This window comes from Tachysurus fulvidraco, chromosome 12 (genome assembly GCF_022655615.1).
Source record: "Tachysurus fulvidraco isolate hzauxx_2018 chromosome 12, HZAU_PFXX_2.0, whole genome shotgun sequence".
NCBI classification, from domain to species: Eukaryota; Metazoa; Chordata; class Actinopteri; order Siluriformes; family Bagridae; genus Tachysurus; species Tachysurus fulvidraco.
The window spans coordinates 4,754,185-4,777,053 of record NC_062529.1 but is presented as its reverse complement, the minus strand read 5'-3'; the positions used below and the strand labels follow the sequence as shown (position 1 = coordinate 4,777,053).

The 22,869-nt window shown below is 37.5% G+C and overlaps 1 protein-coding gene across 3 annotated transcripts; it reads left to right on the top strand.

Annotated features, from left to right (window-relative positions):
- The first annotated feature begins 132 nt into the window (after positions 1 to 132).
- pals1a (protein associated with LIN7 1, MAGUK p55 family member a) lies at positions 133 to 22,568 on the top strand. 3 transcript variants are annotated; one of them, XM_027159869.2, is made up of 14 exons: positions 133 to 288; positions 12,056 to 12,580; positions 14,734 to 14,942; positions 17,054 to 17,131; positions 17,312 to 17,461; positions 17,542 to 17,703; positions 17,846 to 17,923; positions 18,020 to 18,203; positions 18,869 to 18,940; positions 19,126 to 19,197; positions 19,789 to 19,956; positions 20,050 to 20,252; positions 20,344 to 20,454; positions 20,657 to 22,568. In XM_027159869.2, exons 2-14 carry the CDS (start codon positions 12,133 to 12,135, stop codon positions 20,831 to 20,833), a joined length of 2,112 nt encoding a protein of 703 aa, XP_027015670.1. In that variant the 5' UTR covers positions 133 to 288; positions 12,056 to 12,132; the 3' UTR covers positions 20,834 to 22,568. The 3 variants fall into 3 exon arrangements, with proteins under 3 accessions (XP_027015670.1, XP_027015672.1, XP_027015671.1); XM_027159871.2 differs by lacking the exon at positions 133 to 288 and adding an exon at positions 359 to 504; XM_027159870.2 differs by lacking the exon at positions 133 to 288 and adding an exon at positions 394 to 543.
- Positions 22,569 to 22,869: the final 301 nt, after the last annotated feature.

The following is a 22,869-nucleotide window of genomic DNA, read 5'->3' as shown; positions in this document are numbered from 1 at the left end:
CTACTTTACTGCATTTATGGGACGGAACCAGAAACGCGGTAACTGTAATAAACACAATAAGCACTGATCTGTTACTAGTTCAAGCAGCTCGTTCGTTTGCCACCTAGTGGTCTCTAAGTGCGGGGGCTGAGGGTGGTTTGGGACGGAACCGGAGGTGGCGATGTAGAGCCACTTCACTGAGAACTTTACCACAGTGTCGCACCGAATTATCTAACGTTGTTATTGAAGAATTGTAACATTGGGATTTTCCGTACCTAAAACTGAAGAGTCCCAATTCTTAATCAAGAGGTAAACCGCGAACAATCTCTCTTTTTTCATTTTAAATACACCTGTAAGGGTTTGTTTGGTTTTTCAGCTCTTGGGCAACAGGTTGCTAAGAGCGGCGCCTAAGTAGAGGAAGAGACGTGAGCTGTTAGCGCCTGTTAGCCTGTTAGCTCCTGCTGTAACTCAGTGCTGTGTTGGAAACTTAGCTAAACACAACCTGTACGTCACTGGCTATTAAAGGTAACAGCAGGATTGACGATGCTTTACCTTCGTATTTCAGTAGGTTGCTCATTTTTCTAGATATGAGTGCTGCTTTTTATATACTGATAAAAATTTGTGATACAACTAATCGTTGTGCTAACATATCACTGCTAGTTAGCAGCTAGTAAAGCAACCTGTTACATGCAACACAAGTTGCGAGCTCGCTAAATGTGTAAATAGACGTTTGGGACTAATTACAGTGTCTAACGAATCTTACACATGAATTACTGAAGTCAGGAGTATTTGACTCCTTACTGTTCACTTGGCTGGCAGTGAGAAGTCCATTTGTAACGCGTACGAAGGGATTTTAAATACCGCCATCAGACCTCGTAGTGCATTAAAATATTTCAGAAGTGCAAAGATTCATGTTGCTTTAAGTTTAAGGTTTAGTTAATCTGCGTAATGTGTAAATAAGTTAAAACTATATATTATTATAACTATAATAAACTTCTTGATGATGCAGTGGGACCTGTAATTACAGATGTAAACATATATCTGTATCAGACAATACTTAAGTGACATCCTTTTAGAAACCGTAAAAGACATTCATTTCAGCATGAAACATATTAGACCATCACATATGAAGCAGTAAGGCTTGGTATTATAGAGGAAATGTAAGAATTTAAAATAAAACTATGATTTATGAGTTTTTACGAGTTATGAGTTCCCTCTGATATTAGTCTGGTTACACACACACCCCTAACACAGGGGCGTGCAATCAGATAGTTTTAGTTAAAGTCTGAATCCTCTGTTTAAAATTATATTGATGAAACACAAATGGGAAAATTTGTATGAATTAGACATTCATGGGAAATATTTTGAGATTATCTTTTAAATTGAGAATTCTTTTGTGACTTGGATTGCAGACACATTGTGAATTTATGATGATGAATATGGCTGGAATCTGGACATTAAACCTTTGGGGGGTTTTTTTCCCAGTCAGTTATATGTTGGGTTTAAGTGGCCTTTCCACACTTATTGAAAGATAAGTAGCCATTGATTTCAGCTCCATCATCAGTTTTCAGGGAGCACAGATACTAGGTGGACTGAGTGTAAGGGGAACAAAGTTCCAGGTTTAGGTTCTACATTCACCCAAGGAGTAATTTTTGTAAATTTGCTTATAGCTAACTAGTATAATAGTATAATTAACAATTTAATTTAGTTTAGCAAAGCCAGCTTGGGTCCCATGTATTAGCGTTCTCATTATTGCCTGGCTTGACAGTCTGATGAGCATACAGAATTTCATGTTTATTTGACATGATTAAAAGCAGTATTTAAGACAGTTTTGTGAGGTTATTCCAGAGTCATCCACAGATCTGAAATATATATTGGCAGGGGTCAGGGCACAATTTAAAGATTATTACTTGTCTATTTGTAATATTGACTGCGATTGTAGGTCAGTGTTAAATATACATTAATACTGTTTTTATGACCATTCATGTTCTTCATATTAAAATTATTGAAACATATGGCTCTAGGCTCGTGTGATTTAACAATATTCGAATGATATTAAGTTGCCATTGTATCTAATATCCACAATATGTACTGTGTAGTACTGCACTGGTACTAGTACTGGGGAACATGAAGTTTTTATAAATATTGTAATTTGTTATAAAACTGCTTACAGTCATGTTGTTTATTGAATATCAGCACATTTGATACAGTTCAGTACAGTACACTTTGTGTTTGTGTAATTATTGCTTAATATTTGAGTGAGGAGTGGACTGTTAAAAGACAGTTGTGACATAGGGCCATAACATGACATAATAAGATGCACAATACAATCATAATACTGCATTGTTAACCAAATTTATGTTATTTACAAATGTCATTTTTCAAACCTTACTAATATTGAAAGTTTTCAAGGCACAAAATTTTAAATTATACAAATTATATGTGGGAATTTGTCTTTACAAACAGTTGATATTCAAGTTGTTTTTAAACTTCAATTAAAAAAAGGTGTCCAACAATTTTACCAATATTTGAGATGTATATGCATAAATTAGTAGGGAAAAAAGAATTGCACTCTTTTTCATAGCATACTTTGCTACTGGTTATGGCTTGCAAACTCCTCACTGCTCTCTATTTGTGAAGACTGAACTGTCACCTCTGGACACCCCTTAATAGTGCTCACATGTTCACACTGCTACTGTGTTTTTTTGTTTTGTTGTTGTTGTTTTTTTAATGACTCAATATATGGTTTTATAAATATTATTTTTTAGTTTTTGACATTTAACTTCTTGTTCCCTGTGTTAGGTCCAGGTTGAGGGGGTTACTTTTTAATCTCTCATCATTGAGGAACAGCTTTTTCAGGAACACCTACAACTTACTATGCTTAAAGTATGCAATATTTGATCGATCGTATATTGCTAAAGCTTATGCGTGCTTCCTCTTACACCTGTGACAGGGATTTTAGATAATTTTCTTCAAGCCATGAGTGCAATACTGTGTTCCTTGCTTGGAGTTGAGTTGCATTACTCTTTTGCTCTCAGTATTGTTTAGTATTGTACTCTTTATGAGAGGGAGGGTACTGTATTCCCTAATAGGTGGAGTACCTGAGTACCAGTATTGTGCGAGTTAGTCTTTTTGCCTTATTAAATTCCCTTTTGATACTGTATGTTTTATGTCCTTAGTCTTTGCGAGCCTTCAATGTCTAGTGTTCGCTGAAAACTAATCTTGTTGGAGGCTTGTAATCCTGCCTAGCTCTCCCTAGCTCAAGTTGGCACTTCACCTGCCTGCATGTTCTGTCCTTAGATAGTAGACAGATAGTAGACTTCTCATATTTTTTACTTCATATTTTCTTTGGTGAATCTCCGGAATGGCATTGTACAGAGACAACTGTCTCGCGATGATAAAATTGTAGTTAGTAATTAGTACCTGTCATGTACACGTGCCTACTATCGTTCACTTGCAAGCGAGATTGGTTCTGTCTTGAACGGGAGCCAATTAGAAATGCCATAACTGCCAGGTGTAAAACTTTTTCAACAAATCAGATGGCGACAGTGATTTCCTTGATTGGTTTAAGGAGTATATCATATGAAACTGCTTCATGAAACCTTTTTCAGTGTCCAATGAATCCTTTCACACTCTGTCATATACGCTAGGCACAAGGTAATGTGGTGTCTGTGTTGCCAATTCACTCAGGGCATCACATACACAGATGTACATTTAAACCTTTTTGTCACATGGGGTTGTACGCTGGCAAACTCACACAGAACTTCAGTAGTCTATGAGTTATGAGATGCCAGCTTTACCTGCTGCACCTTTATGGCATTCTGCATGTGAAATGGCTAATAAAAGTTCATCTCGTGTCTATGCTCAGGAGTAGACCGTCTGCTACTTTTTTGCTAGCTTGCAACCTGTGCTAATCACTCATAGGGTTGCAAAGGGGCGGAAAGTTTCCGGTAAATTTCCGGAAACTTTCCACCTGAACGTAATCTGGGATATTTTGGAAAAAATCCAAATTGGAAACTTTACAGGAATTTAGGGAAATTTACGGGAATTTATGGGAGTTTACAGGAATTTATGGGAATTATTTGGAAATATAGGGAAATGTATCTAAACTATATCATATACAAACATAAATAAACATTTTGTTTGGTTATAAGCAGACATGCATGCAAGGTAATACAAATTTTAAAAATTACGTCTTGACTGATTTAATTGTAAGTAGAACTTTAATTGATTCTTTCATTGAGTAACACAAAAGCATAATTAACATTATTATGCTTCTAATAGGGCTGGGTGATAAATCGATTTTATCGATTTTATTAACTCGAATGTGTAGTTTACGTCGATTTGTTTGAATGAAAATTTCTCTTTAACATCCGCTGACGTTCCCTTCTGGGCTCCCATAGTTCCGAATGGGCTCAGCCCTCCCCATGCGCGTTTGCCATAGAGATACACAAACAACATGGCAGCTAGCAGGGAAGAACTCGTTGTCATCTAGACTAATTTAGCTGACAGTACTTTGTTGTTTGGGATGTAAATATAGCCATTGCTAGCTATATATATATATATATAAATATATATATATATATATATTTATATATATATATATATATATATATATATATATATATATAATTACAGAGAGAGAGAGAGGGAGGGAGGGAAAATCGATTTAAATCATAAATCTGATTTTTTGTGAAAAAATCGGGGATTTTTATTTTAGGCCATATCGCCCATCCCTGGCTTGTAATAAACATATTTCTTAAACAACATGATCTAAAAAAAAGTCCCAATCAAAATGTAAAATTAAGCATTTTTTTCTCAAGCTTGTTAGGTCTCTGGTTTCGGCATTTTTTCTCTCAATCCTTTGTTTTCATTTCAGGGGGGAGTGAGTGTGTGGGGGAGGGTCATCAAATTATCTGTGCATATGACATGACATACGGCTAAGTATGGTGACCCATACTCAGAATTCATTCACTGCATTTAAAAAGTGCTCTCACACAGCAGTGAACACACACCCGGAGCAGTGGGGGGGTTCGGTGCCTTGCTCAAGTGCACCTCAGTCGTGGCCGGCCCAAGACTCGAAACCACGACCTTAGGGTTACGAGTCAGACCATTAGGCCTGCTAATTACTGCTTATTAAGAGTTAGAAAGGTAGTTATTAGGTTTAGGTATTGGGTACAATTAAGAATGTAGAATAAGGTAATACAGAATTAATTTGTGCTTAATAAGTACTAATAAATATTCTATTAATATTCCTGCTAATAATGTAGGGGCAGTGGTGGCTCAACTGGTTAAGGCTCTGGGTTGTTGATCGGAGGATTGGGGTTCAAGGCCCAGCACTGCCAAGCTGCCACTGCTGGGCCCTTGAGCAAGGCCCTCTAACCTCCCTGCTCCAGGGGCGCTGCATCATAGCTGCACCTGCACTCTGACCCCAACCTCCTCAGTTGGGGTATATGAAGAAAAGAATTCCACTGTGCTGTAATGTATATGTGGCGATAATAATAAAGGCTTCTATGCCCTGTTCTATAAGCAACTAGTTAAATGACCCTAAAATAAAGTGTTACTGTGCAGCTTATGGAAGAATGCAAGTACATGCAAGGGTTTTGGCCTCAATGGCCCTCCAGTAAGCAGTGTGCTGGGTGCAAGTGACCGAGAAATGCAGGGTACTTAAATTGCATTAAATCTTGTTGTTTTAAACAAAAGTATGCTGCACAAACTACATTTATGTTCCTTGTTATAGGAAACTCTGCATTTTTTTTAAACTCCCAGTTTATTTCCCTTTATTCCCGTTAATTCCCATGGAAAGTTTCCAGCCTTGAAAATTCCTGGAATTTTGAAACCCTAATCACTCACAGTGTCTAGTGTTCACCGAGAAATTGGAAAAAACTCCTAGTAGTTTGTAAGACTGTGGAAAATAAGACTTGGATCATATTAGTGAATTAGTAGGAAATTAGCTACATTTGAAAAATGATATAGCACGCCAGCTTAGCATAAATATTTTTTCCTTAGCAAAATTGACTGCACAACAAATCAGATCAAGTGGTGTTTAAGATTTTTGTGCCATATAAAGATGGAGGTAACAGTAATTAAGGCAAGGCTCATTATTCATGATCTTTTGAATATTAATGTTTTGGAGACTCAAGAAGCATTGCAAAGCAGGTTAGGTTACTCACCTTTTGGTCTTTTCAATTATTTACCACCTTTTTCAGCTTGCTCCTGCTCATCCAAACACTCCCAAACGTCAACTCAACTCATTTCTGTGAGAAATTTCCATGAAACACCAAGGAGTTTTGTCATATTCACACCATTTGTAGCATGTAACTCAAATATATATGGTGAAAAAATACCTTTCAAAGCTCTGCATTTAGCCCCTACTCAAGAAGTTTTTCAAACCTGCAGTTAAATACTGCTGCTGTTATTTTACCCGTTCTTCTTTAAGGTGTATTACTATCAATATTTTTGAGTGTTAAATTGTCCTAATTATATTTTGATGAATAATACATTTACAATTTCAGAATTGGAGCGTGAAATTAGTCATTGCTCTGTACAATGAACATGTAATTTTATTTGTGTTAATCTGCTGAAAAAATCTATTAAAAACTAGTGATATTAGCATACAGCTAATAGGCCATGGTTTAGGCATGGTTACAGCTGGGGTTTACCACTTGTCTAATGCCGACTTGTCGACTTTCTTCTACCTGGTACTCAGTGGTACATGCTGCAGTGCTGAAGACACCAACAATCTGGAATTTTTGGTATGTGAGCCAGAAGAGTTGGAATGTTAAGTAGCCTCTTTGGAGAAGATAACAATTCTGCTCTGTTTCTCCTCAAAAATAGCAACAGCCGTATAAGTGCAAGCTTGGTGGATATGTTTTCATAGCGTCCCTTGCTTTTATTGTAAAAATGTATTTCATATGACAAAAGATGGACAGAATATTAATATTTATTGTAATAGTGAGAAGAATTTCTGGAAGATCTTTTAGCAAGGGTTTATGCTAGAACATTGTCTGAGGATTTGTGGGATCTCTGTTTGCTTTTTCACCCCGCCACTCTTCTGGCGCAGTCATTCTATGTTTTTCAGTGTCAGTGAGCAAGAGCAAGCTGTATGCTAATATCTCTAGTCCAAGGACAGAAATGGGTAACTCGTGTGAATGCTCTGCATTATTCCTCTTTTGGGATTGTTGAATTGTTTGCTTTAGCTTGAGGTACTCGAGTTTGCAGGAGATAGCAGGAGTCATGGGAAAAGAGGGGGTCCCTGTGATTGAGATAAATGAACTCAATGAAAATTTCTTTGCTGTTTACTTGTAATGATTACAAGGATTAACAACACTTTGAGATGTTAAGTTGTAGGACAATATGACAAAAATGTAACACGCAGATTATATTATTATATTTACAACATGTGAGTACACTTGTTTTCTTCATTTAGAAACAAGTCTATTCACGTTGCATCTTTAGTTGATTTATGTATTGACAGCATTAATTCACTTAGTTGGTTGGCAGGACTGTTCGGTTTGCCATCTGCACCTGTTAGGGCTTAAAAACTCTTGCACACAGTCATGAACCTGCTGAACAAGCTACCTGCTCAGGCATATACTGCTGTAGCTTCCTGCTTTATTACAACCTTCCAAGTTGGGGAATCATTTTAATAGAGTTTAGTGCAAGTATTAAATTATTGCACTGAAATTTGTTAAAATGGTTTGGATAATAGTGTCTTTCTTGTTTTATAGTGGAGTTTGTGGAGATTAAAGGATTGGGGGGGCTTGGAAAAACCTATTTAAACTCTTGAGTGGCAGATGGTCAGTGGCTCCTAGTTTGTTATTGTCTTGAGACGTGCACTAAGTGGCGTGCCTTAAAGAGGGAGTGAAACCTCCAGACATGATTACGCTTGTTGTTTGGAAGATAGCATTCACCAGTGAGCATAATACCGTCTTGGCCATCATCTGCTTCTCTAACAAAAAATAATGTACTGTGCAAAGTTGGTACTTTTGTTTATGGTTTTTTTTAATCTAATTGTCAGTGTTTGTCAGATGAGCAGTTATCAATGATGATAATGCTGTTAGTATGTTAATATGAGCATTACCAAGAGTTCCTGTTTGGAAACTATTAGCTTATTTGGCTGTCTCTCTTGGCTGATAAGTAAAGCCAAAATCCTCATTAGTTTTGTAGTAACGATTTATTGGATTTTCCTTAGTCACAGCTGTATTTTATCAAAGCTTAAAGAGTTCAGTGAGTCTAATACTAAATTTTTTATAATGGTATATAATTTGTTACAGCCTATAATTAGCCTATAATTCACACACACACCCCTTCTCTCATGCACCCATGCACAATACAGCGTGCATGCAAAACTTATTCTAGTGTCCCTATCCAAGTGCCCTTTTGCTTATTTGTTGTTTCAAGGCTGATTACTATTAAATTTTGAGGAGGATTTCATACCTTTATCAGCATTTCACTCTGACCTCAGTAGTGTTTGTGTTTATATGTTGTTTTCACATAAAATGAAGGTTTCTTGCATGTAATCATAGTGTTCCCCATTGATAATAATACTGATTTCAAGATACCTTGATCTTAGGCTTAATTTCACTGTTTAGCAGAACTGTTCTGCTTAGAGCCATTTTTTGTGACTCTGTGCATGACTTCATGTTCCTGTGCTTGTTTCCATATACCTTTGCATATCTCTGTGCCTTGGTGCGCGCATCTCTGTGCCTTGGTGCGCGCCTCTCTGTGCCTTGGTGCGCGCCTCTCTGTGCCTTGGTGCGTGCACCTCTGTGCCTCGGTGTGCGCCTCTCTGTGCCTCGGTGTGCACGCCTCTCTGTGCCTTGGTGTGCGTGCCTCTGTATCGCTGTATGTCACTGTTTCACTGCACATTTGTGTGTAGTTTGTGTAGGGGGTGTGTATATGTGTGCGTGTCGGTGTTTGCATTTTTGTAGGATGAGGTTGTGTTTCGCTCTCTGTCTGTAGGGGTTTTTCCCCCTTTTGTTCTCAAGCCTTTAGGACCCCTCACTTGCTAGCAAAATTGTTGCTATGGTGATGCATTGGGCAGTAGCACACTACAGTAACCTCTTCCCAGGAGAGAGGGGCAGAAGAGCATGAGAGTTGATTCATTAGACGAGGCTGTGAAGAGGGGGTGAATAAGGGATTGTGCAAGAGATTATGATGGTTCTGGTTGAGGTCCCAAAAGGGGCTAGAATAAATGTAGAACATCTGAGTTTGTTGAAGAGTAAGTAAACTTTAAGGTAGCAGGTTTATAACATATTTTGGAGTAGCTTAGTGCTTCCCTTTAAGCCTGTGTCTAGTAAAAGCAGGAATGCACTGGGTTGAGGAGGAGGGGAACTAAGAAGGACAAAGGTTATCTATTATTCTCACCAGGGTGTCACATGACTATGGCCACTCCTGTAGGATGGTTTCTGCTGGTTTGCTTGTGGCGTAACTGTAGGTATGTCACTCCCAATCTGTGCTAAAGCCTGCAGTTCATGTACAGAAACTGTACAGGAACAGCAGGCTTTAGCACAGATTGGGAGTGACACACCTACAGTTACTTGATTTAACCCATGACACATTAAGCCTAGAGTACTGTCCTTTTAAGCCTCGATCAGGCACTGAGGGAGGAAGTTTAAGATCTCAGGCACTGAGGTTTAAGTGTGTCACCATTTTGATGATTAACACTCTCCACAGTGGAACTTAAATCTGCCATTTTGAATTATGAAACATTCTGTCACATTTGTACTCTGGTAATTCATGTAATGAATAAAATATAACTCCAATGAAAATATGAATATATAAATATGAATATAAATTTGTGTATAAATGTGTGTCATAAACACAGTGTGTTTTTCCAAAGACTAAGGATAGCCAACACTGCTGCAAAGAAGTAATATTAACTTGTCATGCCAATATTTCTGCATATATGCATTCAGGTAGGTATTGTTTAATAACTGGTGAGGGTGTGAATGGTGCTTTCTGTGTAGCTGAGGACTGACTGTGTTAGAAACATATTTCTAAGTCATAACTGGCATCCTTGATTTTATTATTTTGCATAAAATTATAGTTTTTGCTAGATTACTTTTTTCATAGATTTGAACATCCTTCAATGACATTTTTCCAGTGCTTATTTTCTCAAGTAATGATTTTTTTTTTTGTAAATGGATTTTTATCTATCCCAAGAACAGTGTGTGTGAGGTGAGAACAAATCTGCACACGCATTCATTACAAGCTACATTCATAGAGTTATTCTTGGGGTTGTGCCTTTATTATTTAGAAATGTCCAGGTTCCATTGAGTGAACATTGCTTTGGCTTCAAATGTGGTGTCTTTAAAAATCATTAGGGGTGTTTGAGGGTGTTTCCTCTATTTCATTTCAAAACGCTCTTTTGCCTTTAATTAGAAATACTCATCATTAACGTTTAGCTAGGTAGGCTGGGAATTCAACACTCTGCAACATTGCTATGTTAACAAGAATTAACAGGTGTGCCCTGTTAGATGGTTTCTTTAAATAATTAATAGCTCTGGGTTTGTCTGTGAAGAACTGCATTTGATGTTAAAACGTATAAATAAGTAAGAAGACAAGAGAAAAAACATGAAACATAAATGAGCTGGTGTATAGTTGTTCCTATTACACTGGTTGTTGGATGTATAGAGACCATACCACAAGATGCAAACTAGAGATGTACCAATACCACTTTTTCGGTATCGGAATCGCCGCGATACTGATATCGATCCGATATCTTCTTTTCTACCCTTAAAACTAAAGAATGTATACAACTTGCTTAGTTAGAAAGATTTATTTGTTTCTGGCAAAGAAATACAAAAATGGCCATTACTGGATGAAAAATGAAAACACAAGAAACCTTAAACTATTAATGCAGTAGCAAACAGTACTTTTAACAGTTAGTCGTATAACAATCTAAACCATATATACTGCAATTATTATATTAAATTATTTTCTGAAGAAAAGCCAATATTTTAAAGTGAATCTTAAATAAGAACTTTTGAAACACAAAGCAAAATGTATTAAACAGTTAACCTTGACCCCAAATGAGCGACATGTTTAACGTGCTGAGGTAAATGGAAAAGGTGCCTGCTAAACTTGCCTGTCTGTCGCAGGTGGTTGTGCAACATATTTCCCATAAATTTATTTATTTTTATTAAAGCAATTTAATATGTAAGTGTATTTTTCTTATAAGTTTATGCAATAGTCTATGATGTTTGATGTTTATTAATCAACCACCACGGGCATGGGCGTCGGAAGTAAACAAAAAAGAGGGTCTGTCCTGTCCCACACACATATAATGGTTCCGACACCCATGGATTTCAGGAAGCAGGAGCGTGATCAATGCTGTAGGTAAAACACGCAATGGAGTTTAATTTATTAGGGGATATTCCTCAAGCAGAATGGATTCGACTGGTGGAACTAAATAATCAAAATAATAGTAATAAAAAAGACATATGCGCTGAATAGAGACAGTAAAAGTGTGTGGATTTAATGTTATTGGTCTTAAAAAGTGGGTGGGTCCTGTCCCACCCACTTATAATGGTTCCAACGCCCATGCCCACGGATATCGGATTTGGATCGGTCATGCACCACCAATACCCGATCCACTCAAAATGCTTGGATCGGCGCCGATACGGATCCAAAATGTCGGATCGGTACATCTCTAATGCAAACCACTCATCATAACTTCACAACAAGGCAGATGTATGCACATCTGACTGACTGACTCTGACTGTTCATTGGTGAACTAGGGTGAGATCTACATCATATCGCCTGGCAGGAAAAATTAAATAAATAAAATTATTATTGAGGCAGTTGACATAAATTTGGTTGAAAATTGCATGTTTCATACCCAATATATATTTATAAAGGATTTATTAAGTGATCTTGTCCCTGCGGATAGTATTCTTGCTTTCTCCAAGAGACAACAGAAAAGTAATTTATACCCCTGAAAGACTAATCCAATTGGTGTTTGTGAAAGAAAGAGAAAATGAAAATCTCTTCTCTAATTTTTTCTTGTCTTTAGAGTAAGGTGGTGTTACTGTTGCTTTTTTTTTTTTACTGTTGTATTTTTTTTTTGCAGTAAGATTAATATTACTTTCCTCTCCACGGGTGGAGCAACCACTCTGAACCAGCTGTCATGGCCTCAGGCTTCCAATCATGCAGAACTTTTCCCTCATAAGCCTCACATCTTCCACACACAACTTTCCACGTGAACCGCACATCTACACGATGACCACCTCCCTCATGAATGGCCATGTAAGCGAGTCAGAAGACAGGGCAGCAGGTACCAGCGAAGCCCAGGACTTGTCTGGTCACTGGCACAGGGAGATGGCTGTGGACTGCCCAGGTGAACTCGGTGCCCGCACACTGGCTGTACGGCGCAGTGCCCAGCTGGAACGCATCCGCCAACAGCAGGAGGACCGCAGAAGAAGGGAAGAGGAGGGACGTAACCGTCAAGAGCTTGAGGTCAACTCCTCTATGCGCCTCAAGAAGCTGGCACAAAACCCCAAGGTGGGCATTGACAACCCCACCTTTGAGCCATTGGAAGGTCCTGGGATGTCACTAGGGCAGCTGCAGGGGTTCAATGGGGCACCACGACTATTGGGTGAGTAATGAACGTTGCATGGTAATATACTAATTAATATTATACTCCTATATATTTTATATATATACTATAATATAATATACTATCATTATTTCTGAAATTATTATATATACCCTATGCTTTTTTTTAGCAATTTTATCATGTTTTGATGGATTTTGCTTAACATATTTGATCGAAATATTTGCCCAGAATTTTCCCATTGATTCCTGATATTTTGGACATCTTGTACAATGTCTGACCATGTGCTGTCTCTGGTCTCCTGCAAAGTTTGAATATAAATAGTTTCCTCTTGGGCATTACTCAAACCAGAGTCTCTGCCATGCCATGGTTCTCTGCCAAGTATCTGCCAAGCCACCTCTGCCTCTGTAATTTTAACACATCTCAGTTTTTGGCTATTTATACACACACCACCAACTTTAATGGGAACTTTAATGAGAGATACAACTCAAGAGGTTCAGTTAATAAATCTTAATGGGTGAAAAAATGTGATCTGTGATCTTAACTGGCACAGATGTTAGTGCCAGATGGGCTGGTTTGAGCATTTCAGGAACTACTGATGTCCTGGGAACATCCTTTTTCAGAGTTTACACAGAATGGTATGGCGAAAAAATTCATGTTCATTGAAATCTGCGGGATGAAACACTTTGTTAATTAGAGAGATGATCAGATTGGTCCCAGTTGACAGGAAGTATTTAGTAATTTAAATAAGAACTCTACAACTATGGTGATCTCTAAAGCATCTCAAACACAGCACATCAAACTTTGACTTAGATGGCTTACAACAGCCGAGGGCCACATCAGGCTCTCCTGTCAGGCAAGAGCAATAATTATCACTTCTGGTATCAACATCAGTGTGATCAAAATTACAGAAGTCACACTTCACAGGCATCATTTTGATGGTTGAACAGTGAATATTATCTGAAATATTTTTTTTTATACATCATGCTGCTGCAGATCCATGATCTGAGTAACTGATTAGATAACTGTGTGAATTTCCAGGTGTTCTTAATAAAGTGGATGGTGAATGTACAGTCAGGACAATAAATGTTTGGAAAATGTCAAAGCACATGTTATTTTAGCTAGTTTTCCACAGTATATTGGAGTTGAACTTAAATAATGAATATGAGATCATAGTACATTCTTTGAGCTGTAATTAAGGTTATTCCTCTATACAGAAGAGACTATAAAAGGGAATAAAATAATCTACAGCTAACTGTGCATCTGAACTCTGTCAAGGAGTGTTTTTATGCACATGCAAACAAATGCACATTTCTGATTGAGACTAATTCTGGGCTGATATAGAAGTATTAAACGTAGAATTCATGCTGACACCATGCAGGAATGAGACCAAATACAAGAATAAAAAATCTACACAATATGGGAACACACAGTGGATATAGTCACTGTGCCGACACCTCACTGCAAAAATTAAAAGTTTATGAAATGTAAGAAAAAAGGAACCAAGATAAATGAATCTTGTTGGAGGAGGTTTGGGGGCTGTTTGTGTGTCAATGATAGCAAATTCCTGAGAAAGGGAGCAAGGGCCCCTGTAAGCATGAGCTTAATTAAAAAAACCTCCTCTGAGTCATTCTGCCTCAGCCTTTACTGGTGCCATTGTTTAACAACTCTCACAGGCTTTCTGTTTCTATTTCTTCTGTATTATATCTTCATTCTTTGGCTCTTTCTCTGCTTAAATTTGCATATTGATTTGCACTACTCTGGTAGATGAAAACTATTTTAATACTCTATTAAGTTACAGTAGGTCCTAAAATTTTATCATACAGCATTAGCCACCTACCGAGCAAATAAACTCCCCTTTCACCTCCTCCTGTGTAAGGTCCCTAGACATGCTCTTAGGGACTTCATTCAGAAAACACATTTGCAGGTAAAGTAGGTTAAAAGTGGCATTCTTAATAGTGATTAGTATTTTAAATGGTGCTATAACAATTTAACTTATGTTTTTAATAGTTCTTTTGTTTTAGCCTGTCGATTATGCTTTTATCCGGTGTAGGCCATTTAGAAAGCTTGTCTCAACTAAGTTATGTATGGTTGAAAAACTAAGAAGCATTTATTGAATGAAGTGAATTCCCATCCAGCTGAGCAGTCTTGAAATCATTTTGTCTCTGTGTTTCCCCGTGTGTGTGTTTTGACAGATCTCGAGGAGTTGCTGATGTCTCTGAAGCAGGTACAGCACTGTCTGGGTGATTCTCAGAGTCAGGAGGATGTGGAACTGGTGCTGCAGCTTGTACAGAAGCCTGACTTCCAGAAGGCCTTCAACATCCACAATGCTGTGGCAGTACACATGAACCGGCCAAGTCCTCCATTTCCCCTCACAGAAAGTGCACAAAGCCTTGTGCATGAGGTCAGATCAATTAATTACCATATTCTATTTATTTTATTTTATTTTATTTTATTTTATGAATACCATATTATTATATTATTTACTATTATTATTATATTCATTTTTTCATTTTAACAAGTAGTTCAAAAATTAGAGTTCTAATGGTTAGAGAGTCTGACTCGCAATCCTAAGGTAGTGGGTTCAAGTCTCGGGCCGGCCACGACTGAGGTGCCCTTGAGCAAGGCACTGAACCCCCCAACTGCTCCCCGGGCGCTGCAGCATAAATGGCTGCCCACTGCTCCGGGTGTGTGTTCACTGCTGTGCGTGTGCACTTTGGATGGGTCAAATGCAGAGAACGAATTCTGAGTATGGGTCACTCAGCCATATGTCACGTCACTTTCACTAAAATACTGTCATTACAATGTGATACCTAATGAAATTCAAAATGAACTCTGTTATTTGTTTCTATTGTCTGTTATGAAGAGCTTCAGTTAATATTCACTTCAAACATCAGAATTAAGAAAAATTGTGATCGCTATAAGTTTATTAATGGCACAGATGTTGGTGGCAGTAGGGCTGGTTTAAGTATTTCATTAGCTGCTGATCTGGGATTTTCACACAATCGTTTACAGAGCTTACAGAATGGAGAGAAAAGCAAAAAACATTGAGTGAGCAAAATTCTTTGAAAAAAAAAAGGCCAGATTGGTTTTCAGCAGCCAGGAAGGATACAGTAACTTCATTAGTCATTCTTTAGAACTGTGGTGATCAAAAAAGCATCTCAGCATGGATGAAACATCATCCTTGAGGTGGACGGACAACAGAAGACGACCACATTGGGTTCCACTCCGGGTAACCAAGAACAAAGACGAGATTGTACTGGAAACAGACTTTTTATAACTGGACCAGAGCGTATTCAGGGGTCAGGGTCAGGGTTAAGACTTTCTAAAGATCTAGCTCACTAGGTTTTGCACCTCAGCTCAGCATGCAGCCACAAATCTAAGCCTGATGTAACACACATTCATTAAATAAATAGTTTATATACAGTCATGTGAAAAAAAAAATCTGTTCTTTATTAAGAAATGTTCACATATCAGTGTCTAAACTTTTTATTTTTCTGTGGAAAGGAAATGTGATTTAATTGCAGGTAAACAACAAAAATGAACCTTCTTTTTTTATTTTATTTAACAAAAAATATTAACAAAAATGTTTTTTCTCCTTGCACACCTCCCATGAAAGTTAAACTTTTGTAGTCTTTTTCTGATTGTAGAGGCATGCATTTGCACATCAACAGTAGCAAGAGCCTGCTGTAGGTCCTGTGATGACATTTTATGGATTTTGGTGACTACTTTTTGCATTTTGTGGTCTGTTCTCAGGGTGAACTTGCTTGGATTGTTAGACCTGGGCATGTTGTTTGAATGTTCTCCACTTGTAGACTATTTTCTGGACAGTAGATTGGCTGAATTCTTTTGTGATATTTTTAAATCCCTAATGAGACTCATAAGCTGCTATAATTGAAGGCCTCAGACAGCTCTTGTGATCTCAACATTATGTTCACTCTTACTTTAACAGTCAGGAGCACACCAAACTAAATGTCTGAGTTTAAATAGGGCAAGCCTCCTCCAAGATGCTGAGTAATGATGTTCTAGTCATGTGTATACCTGATGTGATGCACTGTGTGTAATTTCCATGTAATTATGACCAATGAATGAAATGATTATGGAAAGTCAGATTAATGAAGGAAATAAGAGTTTATAGAGTTTTCAGAGACATTTTTTCAGCTAAATTTTTTCTCAGCTAGCCTCGTCAGATCGGAAAATCCCAAATATTTGTAAATGTCTCTTTTATTAAGAAACATCCAGTTGCTCTGGATAAACACTTCAATTGGTGCCTGTGCAGAATGTTTTGTCAAGTATTAAGTTGCAAAACTTGAGGTGTCATTGCAGTTTTGCTATACCTTCTGTGGGAAGGGTATTTGAAGATACAGGTATATTAAACAGAGACTGCAAACGTAAACATTTCTGAATACTTTTATTTACTTTTATAAGAACATTTTATCTCACCAAGTTCTGTTTATCTGTTGTGTTTACCACTTGTGGTATTTAACACATACTGTATTCTGCTTTTATTGTTAGGTCCAGGCCACGCTGCACAACAGCTCGCATAAAGAGAGTCTTGATCTGATTACTTTGCTCAAAAGCCCTCATATGCTGGTATGTGTCATTTGCACCCTGCATGTGCCTTGCCACTGCTTCCTCTGGGGAAATGCACTCTCAGATATAAATCCTTGTATTGAACACGTGCATAAGTGCTCATTCTTGCAATTGCATTGTCATGGAAATCATCTTTCTGAAACAAGATGTGAGCATGTTCAGTTTTTTCTTACTCTGTAGGCACTTATGCTGGCCCATGACAGAGTGGCTGAACAGGAGACGCAACCAGAGCCTGTGGTCCCTCTTGAAAGCCCATGTGAGACCCTCACACAGTGGGGAGGTGAGACTGTCAAGATTGTACGTATAGAGAAGGCCAAGGACATCCCACTGGTGAGGACATTATTCTGAAGAACTTTAAATAATTTTTTTTGTCTTGATCTCAGTTTTGATACAATACCATGTGACTGTAGGGAGCCACAGTGAGAAATGACATGGATAGTGTGATTATTAGTCGGATTGTGAAAGGAGGGGCAGCAGAGCGTAGTGGACTCCTTCACGAAGGCGATGAGATATTGGAGATAAATGGAGTCGATATCCGAGGCAAAGATGTCAATGAAGTGTTTGATATCCTGGTAAGAGGAGAAAGATCCTGGCATTAAATTTAGAACATACAAATTGAGTTATAAAACACATTGAAGATATATATTTATCTAAAGATGATATAAGAAGTAAATTTGCCTATGATTTCTAAGCATTTTAATTTTGTGTCCTCAGGCAGAGATGCATGGCACGTTGACCTTTATTCTGATTCCCAGCCTGCATATTAAACCTCCTCCCATTAAAGAGACTGTGGTGGGTTTAACACACTAGATCTTGACCTACATAAGTGCGAATCGAAAGTTTTGTATATTGTTTTCACTTTATTTTTACCTTTATTTCTCTCTCCAGGTGCATGTGAAAGCACATTTTGATTATGACCCTTCTGATGATCCGTATGTACCGTGCCGGGAGTTAGGTCTCTGCTTTCAGAAGGGAGACATTTTACACGTCATCAGCCAGGATGACCCCAATTGGTGGCAGGCCTACAGAGATGGAGATGAAGAAAACCAGCCACTAGCCGGGCTGGTGCCAGGTAACCAAGAGTACTTATACTGATTGTATATTGATTTTAATGACCAAAAGATTACAAAAGTTAGGTGTCTGTCTAGTGACCAGTGCACAGCATGTTTACAGGTTTCTGTTGACATTAATTAAATTCAGTCCTGTTTATTTTTATATCACTTTTAATAATAGACGTTGGCAAAAAACATATTTTAAAGAAATACGTATGTAGATTTGGATGGTAGTGGCAACAATGGTCTTTAAACAGGTCTTTATGGTAGCTAGACAAACCATTTCCAAAAAAAAAAAAAAAAGCATATGTCAGACTCTGAGAGTATGAAGAAAAACATTGTGCAGGGCAGACTGATAAACATTTCATTCTTTGAACTGAACTCCAAAGTGCTGAAGTACTGCTGCAGCTTTAAGACAAGCCTCTGAGACTCTGAATGTCCTTAAGTGGCCCAGCCAAATAGCAGTCTTTAATCCCATAGATTTGTGTAAGATTAGAGTGTTCCTGAACTACCATTTTCAGGTCTTTCCAAAGTGACCTTAAGAGGACCTGCCATTAAGAATGTAAGGAAAACCCCCAAATCCAGCAATGCAAAGTTTTGTAGACATTTGTCCACAGACAAGAGATTATAATTGCAAAACCCAAAACCCAAAACATCCAATTTGAATGTTTATACCTTTAAACAGGTAAGACCTTTCAGCAGCAAAGAGAAGCCATGAAGCAAACAATTGAAGAAGATAAGGAGCCTGAAAAATCAGGTAAGCACTATTGTACATGCGCACAAACACGCGCACACACACACACACACACACAAACACACACACACAGGTTTATCATTGTTACTGTAGTTACTGGTTTGTCAAAGATAATAGTAAGTTCAAATATAGAGTTTTGTTTTGATTGTCCAAATAATGGAACTGTTTGCTAAATCAATCATGATTAGGGAAGCTGTGGTGTGCAAAGAAGAACAAGAAGAAGAGGAAGAAACTGCTGTATAATGCAAACAAGACTGATGGTGAGTCAGTATTTGTTTTTACTCTCATGCTGTGAATCCTTAAAGGATTATAAAAGCACAATGTGCATTTTAATGCATGCCTTTTATATAGCTTTTTACAAAATAATATTTGAATTACGAGGAATAAAAATACCAAAATAATACCATCAGCTGTGTTTCCCACAAGCTTTTGTGAGGCTGTAATTGGTGAACCTTTAGAAATGTGTAGGTTGGAAAGTTAATTGCATCAATCTTTTATATTTTATTTATACATGGTATAGACCTTTTATGTATATTCACATAACTTACATTTGCATATTGGTTCATTTTAAATCTGTGCAGGGAATGGACATTACTTACCAGTCTGGGCATTACTTATAGACCTATTCATACACTCATGCTCATTTACATTAAACAAACAAAGACGTAATGTTTTTTCAAAATTTGCAGATTAGAACTAAATATAATTTGTTTACATTCTTGCTTAACGGAGAAAGAAGCAATAATTTTCTTTGTAAAGCACTTGGGGTCTTATTATAAGACTTCCACACAAGAAGAGTCCGTGTAACCAGTTCTGTCATTTACATAGTTAATGATCATTTTGTCTCTTAGACTATGACAATGAGGAGATTCTTACCTATGAGGAGATGGCATTGTACCACCAACCAGCTAATCGCAAACGCCCCATTGCTCTAATTGGTCCTCCAAACTGTGGGCAGAATGAGCTGAGACAGAGACTGCTGTCCAGTGATCCTGACCGATTTGGGGGAGCTGTTCCTCGTAAGTATTGGCTATTGGCTAATTAAGGATTTTTTTGTGTTGTCTCAGTTTGTCTTCCGTATTATTCTAAGCAAGAGACTGTTTTCCTATCAGACACTACACGAAACCGGAGAGACGGTGAAGTGAATGGCCGTGACTACCACTTTGTGTCAAAGCAGGCCTTTGAGATGGATGCTGCAGCAGGGAAGTTCATTGAGTCAGGAGAGTTTGAGAAGAACCTCTATGGCACAAGCACAGATTCTGTACGGCAGCTTATCAATAGCAGCAAGATTTGCCTGCTAAGTCTGCACACCCAGGTGAGAAAGATAGATCAATTTGGGATGATGGATATCAGGGCTTCAATGTCTTCTAATCTCAGTATTAACTGTTGACTGTTCTATTCATTAGTCTTTGAAGGTACTGCGCAGCTCTGACCTCAAGCCCTATATTATCTTCATTGCACCACCCTCCCAGGAACGATTGCGTGCCCTCTTGGCAAAAGATAACAAGAACCCAAAGGTAACCAGTGGGTTTTTCTTTCATTAGACAGGGAGATACTATCGGGTATGTTGTGACCTACATAAATGTTGTATTTCATTATAAGATATTACATTACATTTCAATAATCCATTGTAGTAAATTTTTATGAGCTTTACTGAATATGGCCAAAAGAAGATCACAATAGCAAAGTTTGAATACTTTTTTCTTCCTTCCTGTGAAGCCTGAAGAGCTGAGGGACATAATTGAGAAAGCAAGGGAGATGGAGCAGAACTATGGGCACTTGTTTGATGCCGCAGTTGTGAACACTGACCAGGACAAGGCTTATCAGGAACTTTTGCGCCTCATCAACAAACTGGACACAGAGCCTCAGTGGGTTCCATCATCTTGGCTGCGCTGAGATACCTCTTCCACACAAAACCCAACATAACCATGCTGTGCATGGGCTTTGTGGAGTTTGGCGGCTTGTGTGACTGGATAATTGATTATCTGCTGTTCTGCTGGCATTCTGTGTAACTATATTTATTCACAATTTGAACTCTTACATGATTGTTTTAGTTCTATTGACTTACCAGACTCTAAAATAACAGCCCACATTCTGAGCAATGTAAAAATTTTAGCAGCATATGGTTGTCACAGTAGAGTCTTAGTGCTTCTATACAAAATAATTATAAATAATACAAAATAATTATTTATAATTGAAAACTTATGATTTCAAAAAGAGTTAAGGGGTCTATTATTATCATAAAATCAGCCATTCTATATTCTACAGACCAGTCCAATGAACCGTGCTTGAATTTCTGTATTATTTTATTCAGCTAGAAACTTTCTACAGTACAAAAACCTTTTTTTATTTATCATGTTTCTTTTCAACTGGTTTTTGTCTCCCACTGACAAGTTTTGTCTTATGATGCTTTTTTCCTTGTCAAAATGGCCTGTTTCTCTCTGAAATTTTCCAAGTGACTTTTTGTCATTCTGTTGTCACTTTCAATAAACATTAGTTTGTAATAGTTTACCAATTGGGCAGTTGTTGAAAAATTGTTGGGAAAAGGCATGATGGTGTCGTTCATGTGCTAAAATTTGAATGGCTTGTGGCTGCAATTTTGTGAAGGACAGATGTGGATCATTCACTTGTCTGAAACATACAGTGGTAAACTTAATAAAACAGAGGCTTTGAACTGTATTATAAGCCTTTCTTATGATGCACCTCTGACTCTTGGTGGATGTAAGACTGCATCCCATCTGAAAACAGGGCTTCCAAAACATTAAACTGCAACAAGAGCCGTTGCCCTCCTCCTTCCAACAGATTCATATTTTTATTCTTATGGCAATCAAAACAACAGTAATAACAGTGTGTGGTTGGTTGGTTAATTTGTCTTGCAGTATTCACATGCACTTCCAGAACTCAGAAACATGACCAGTATTGTAAACAGTATTTTATAGTAATAACATAAGGTTCAACTACTGAGCATAATATCAGCCTGGGCTTACATTTTGCTGCAGTTAATATAAAGTGATGTCTTTTCTCTTGTTTAAACAAAATGTCAGTTCTGTCTTTTGTAAACATTTTCATTACATGCTTGTTTTGTTTGTCATGCATGCTTTTTATCTGTGATGAGTTGGATTCAGTCACAAAGCTCAAGTGCTGTGTGGAGAAAAAAAGTGTATCTGTTTTTGTCACTTGTCCATCTTACCGTATAGAGTTCATGAGTTTATTGTAGATGTTCTTTAATTAGATTATCATCAGCAGAATATTGATTGTTTATATTTAGATCTGTTAAAAGCAAAGGCTATCACTGAAATGTAGAGGGAAGGCAAGTATTATCTGGTTAAAAACACTGGAAACAGATTTATTGAATTATACTGTATTTCATAATCAGCTTATATATTTATATTGACAATATAAATCATCCACACAATGTAATACTTTTGTTTGCTGGCTCTGGCCAGACCAATTCACCTACTGTCTTCCTGCAGGCAGTTTATATTCAATATTCTCAATATTAGCTGAAATATCTACATGCTGATTAACTGGAACTAGAACTATGTAAAATATTATCTTTTTGTCAAAGTAAAATCCAACTGATTTTAGATGCATTGTAAATGTGAATAATTAAAAATCCTGATTGGTGGAATGCTGTGTTTTATGCAAGGTTTTTAGTGTCTATAATGCATTTTGATGACCAGAAGCTAACCTGGGTTTGCTCTAGTCTGTGCCAAAATGTGAGACTTTCAAAAAGTCCCAGAATGACTGTGTTATTCATATTTGTTACAACACTCAGGATCCATTTTCTCTACTTGCATTTGTACATGCTAGAGTTACTTTTGTTGTTTTTATTGTGTTTGTCCTCCAAAAAATGCTAAAGCTGTGTTTCTCTTATGATTTTACAGTGTCTATTTTTCTGAAAAATATTCTTTGTCAGATAGACAGCCATA

Bases quoted from the DNA above. Each gene is read 5' to 3' on its own strand.
- pals1a (XM_027159869.2), top strand. From the start codon at position 12,133: ATGCAGAACTTTTCCCTCATAAGCCTCACATCTTCCACACACAACTTT. The intron at 12,581-14,733 runs GTGAGTAATGAA...GTGTTTTGACAG, and splicing joins TGGGGCACCACGACTATTGG to ATCTCGAGGAGTTGCTGATG. The intron at 20,253-20,343 runs GTGAGAAAGATA...TCTATTCATTAG, and splicing joins TGCTAAGTCTGCACACCCAG to TCTTTGAAGGTACTGCGCAG.